Below are 2,500 nucleotides of genomic sequence, written 5' to 3'. Positions count from 1 at the left end.
TCTAGAATGGTCCTGCAGACATCTTCTCAACACGCAACAATACATGGCACTTACATAAAGACNGAAAAATGAAAAAAGGTCGCACCATGCATAGGTTTCTTTTTATTCAGGAAGGCAGAGCGCCGAAACGCGTCTGTGTAAATAAAAAGAAACCTATGCATGGTGCGACCTTTTTTCATTTTTCAGTCTTACAATATTTTGGTCAGCACCCTTAAAAGGAAGAAAAAAACTGTTGGGTGACGCCTGCTCCAACCCTTATGAACTTACATAAAGACCCCATGCTCCCTCTTGACACTGGCATGGGGTTAGTATGCACTCTGTAAGTGTGCGTGTGTGTGCATGTGTGTGTGCATGTGTGTGCGCATGCGTGCCTTCGTGCGTGAGTGCCTGCGTGAGTGTGTTTTGCATTGGTCTAATTTTTTTTAAAGTAACGTTGACACACTTTAAGGTTTTGACACGTGTAGTTAGTATGTGTCAAGTAGTATTTTAGTGTGTGTCATGGTTTAGAAGTGCTATGGTGAGTGGAGGGGAGAGATAAATACACATCTGGGTGGTTTGCATTGGCTTTACTGTATGTTTTTAGGTATGGTTAGTATATGTTCACTTGTAGAGAGTTACTTGTGCACAATCCCTGGTGCTGAACAAAAAGATTACGTATTTTTTGAAAAAAGGTTCGCACACTTCTTTGGATTTTTCTTCTTGAAGTTATTTTTTCATTCATCCATTGGCAATGACGTTTCGACCTCTCGGTCTTCCTCAGATTCCGAATCTGAGGAAGACCGAGAGGTCGAAACGTCATTACCAATGGATGAATAAATAAAAAGATGAAAAAATAACTTCAAGAAGAAAAATCCAAAGAAGTGTGCGAACCTTTTTTCAAAAAATAGTATATGTTCACTACAATGTTTCTAGATTCGTGGTTTAGTAGTGCCATGGTGAATGGATGTGAGAGATGAATAAACATATGAATGTTTTTTGTATGTTTTTAAGTCTGGTTAGTATGTGTTTATTATAGTGTTCATTCATGGTTTAGTAGCATGATAGTGAGTGGAGAAGAGATATATACACATATGGTTGGTTTGCACTGGGATTTATGATTTTAGGTGTGGTAAGTATGTGTTCTCTACAATGTTTGTACATTCATCGTTTAGTAGCGCCAAGGTGAATGGAGTGGCTTAATGTTTTCAGGTCTGGTGCTTAGTTGTATTTGCTATGCTGTGTCTATGCTTTAGTAGAAGTAGGATCTAGTGGCTTAATGTTTTTAGGTCTAGTTAGTACTGTACTGTATGCGTTTGCTGTAATGTTTCTATATTCATAGTTTAGCGTCATAGTGGAGGGAAAGGCTTAATGTTTTAGTTCTGATTAGTATTGCCGATGTGTTGGCCATGGTGAATGGAGTGGCTTTATGTTTTGTAGGTCTTGTAAGTATGTAGGTCTGGTGAGCATGGGTTCACTATAATGTTTCTACATTCCTGGTTTAGTAGCATCATAGTGTATGGAGCATAGTGTTTTTAGGCCTGGTTAGTATGTGTTTGCTATAATGTTTCTACATTCCTGGTTTAGTAGCATCATAGTGCATGGAGCTTGCTTACCGCTGCGGGGATAACTCCGGGCATCCGGATGTCCAGCGTGACATTGTGGGGGTTTGACTGGATGACCGGCTGCCGTAGTCTGGAACAGTCATTTGGGTCTGACCAAGAAGCCTCCTGGTACCTGCTCCCAACAAGCAACACAGGAGACAGCAAGGGTGCATAAACAAAATGGAAGCACAGGTGTATCCAGTAAAAGCAAAAGTACTGTTACAGAGTAGCTACCTCATTAGGAACAGAAGGGGAACTGGTGTAAAACTATGTAGGATCATGTACTAGTGTTGTAATCACCTCAGTATTGGTGCTTCTGCTTCATACACTTCTGAGTATAAGCGACACACAAAAAGACAATTGAAGGATAAATCAGATTTTGACTGATTTACCCTGTATGTCTACTTCTGTTATACAAGCAACTGTGCAATGGTAATACATGCACAGTATGGATGTCTGAATTCTCCATTTAAAACATTGTTTACCACAAGTGCAATAACCATTTTATTATGAAAACGTTAAGCAAATGTTTTTTGTTATTACATATTTTTGTTGTTTATATCTTAAGGTATGTAAACATCTAAAATAGCTGAAACTCTAAAATCAATCAAATACATTTAATATATTCATTCATTCATTCATTCATTCATTCATTCATTCATTCATTCATTCATGTTATTCTAAAACACAGTTCTGAAAAAAGAACATACAGTATATGGCTAAAATACGTATGTGCAGTGTATGGCTAAAAATATTCCATCTGCCATCAAAGCAAAACAAACATAATGCATGCATGCGTCACAGGCAGCCCATCCACCCACTTCAAACAATCCTCATCCACAAGAAAAGTATCGCACCCATCATTAATTAACACAGCTTATTCCACCCCCTCCGTCAGCCTAATCCTTTCTGTTTCACTA

General features: G+C 38.6%; 1 protein-coding gene across 3 annotated transcripts in view; it reads right to left on the bottom strand.

Annotated features, from left to right (window-relative positions):
• Positions 1-2,500, bottom strand: part of pam (peptidylglycine alpha-amidating monooxygenase) — a 134,216-nt gene that overhangs the window by 103,971 nt on the left and 27,745 nt on the right. For all 3 annotated transcript variants that reach the window (XM_063210084.1, XM_063210085.1, XM_063210086.1), the window contains exon 3: positions 1,593-1,713. In XM_063210084.1, coding sequence (XP_063066154.1) covers positions 1,593-1,713 — 121 coding nt within the window. The remainder of the gene's footprint in view (positions 1-1,592; positions 1,714-2,500) is intronic.

This window comes from Engraulis encrasicolus, chromosome 11, assembly GCF_034702125.1.
Source record: "Engraulis encrasicolus isolate BLACKSEA-1 chromosome 11, IST_EnEncr_1.0, whole genome shotgun sequence".
Classification (NCBI taxonomy): Eukaryota; Metazoa; Chordata; class Actinopteri; order Clupeiformes; family Engraulidae; genus Engraulis; species Engraulis encrasicolus.
The sequence above is the reverse complement of the archived record's forward strand: the minus strand, read 5'-3'. Positions and strand labels throughout refer to the sequence as shown.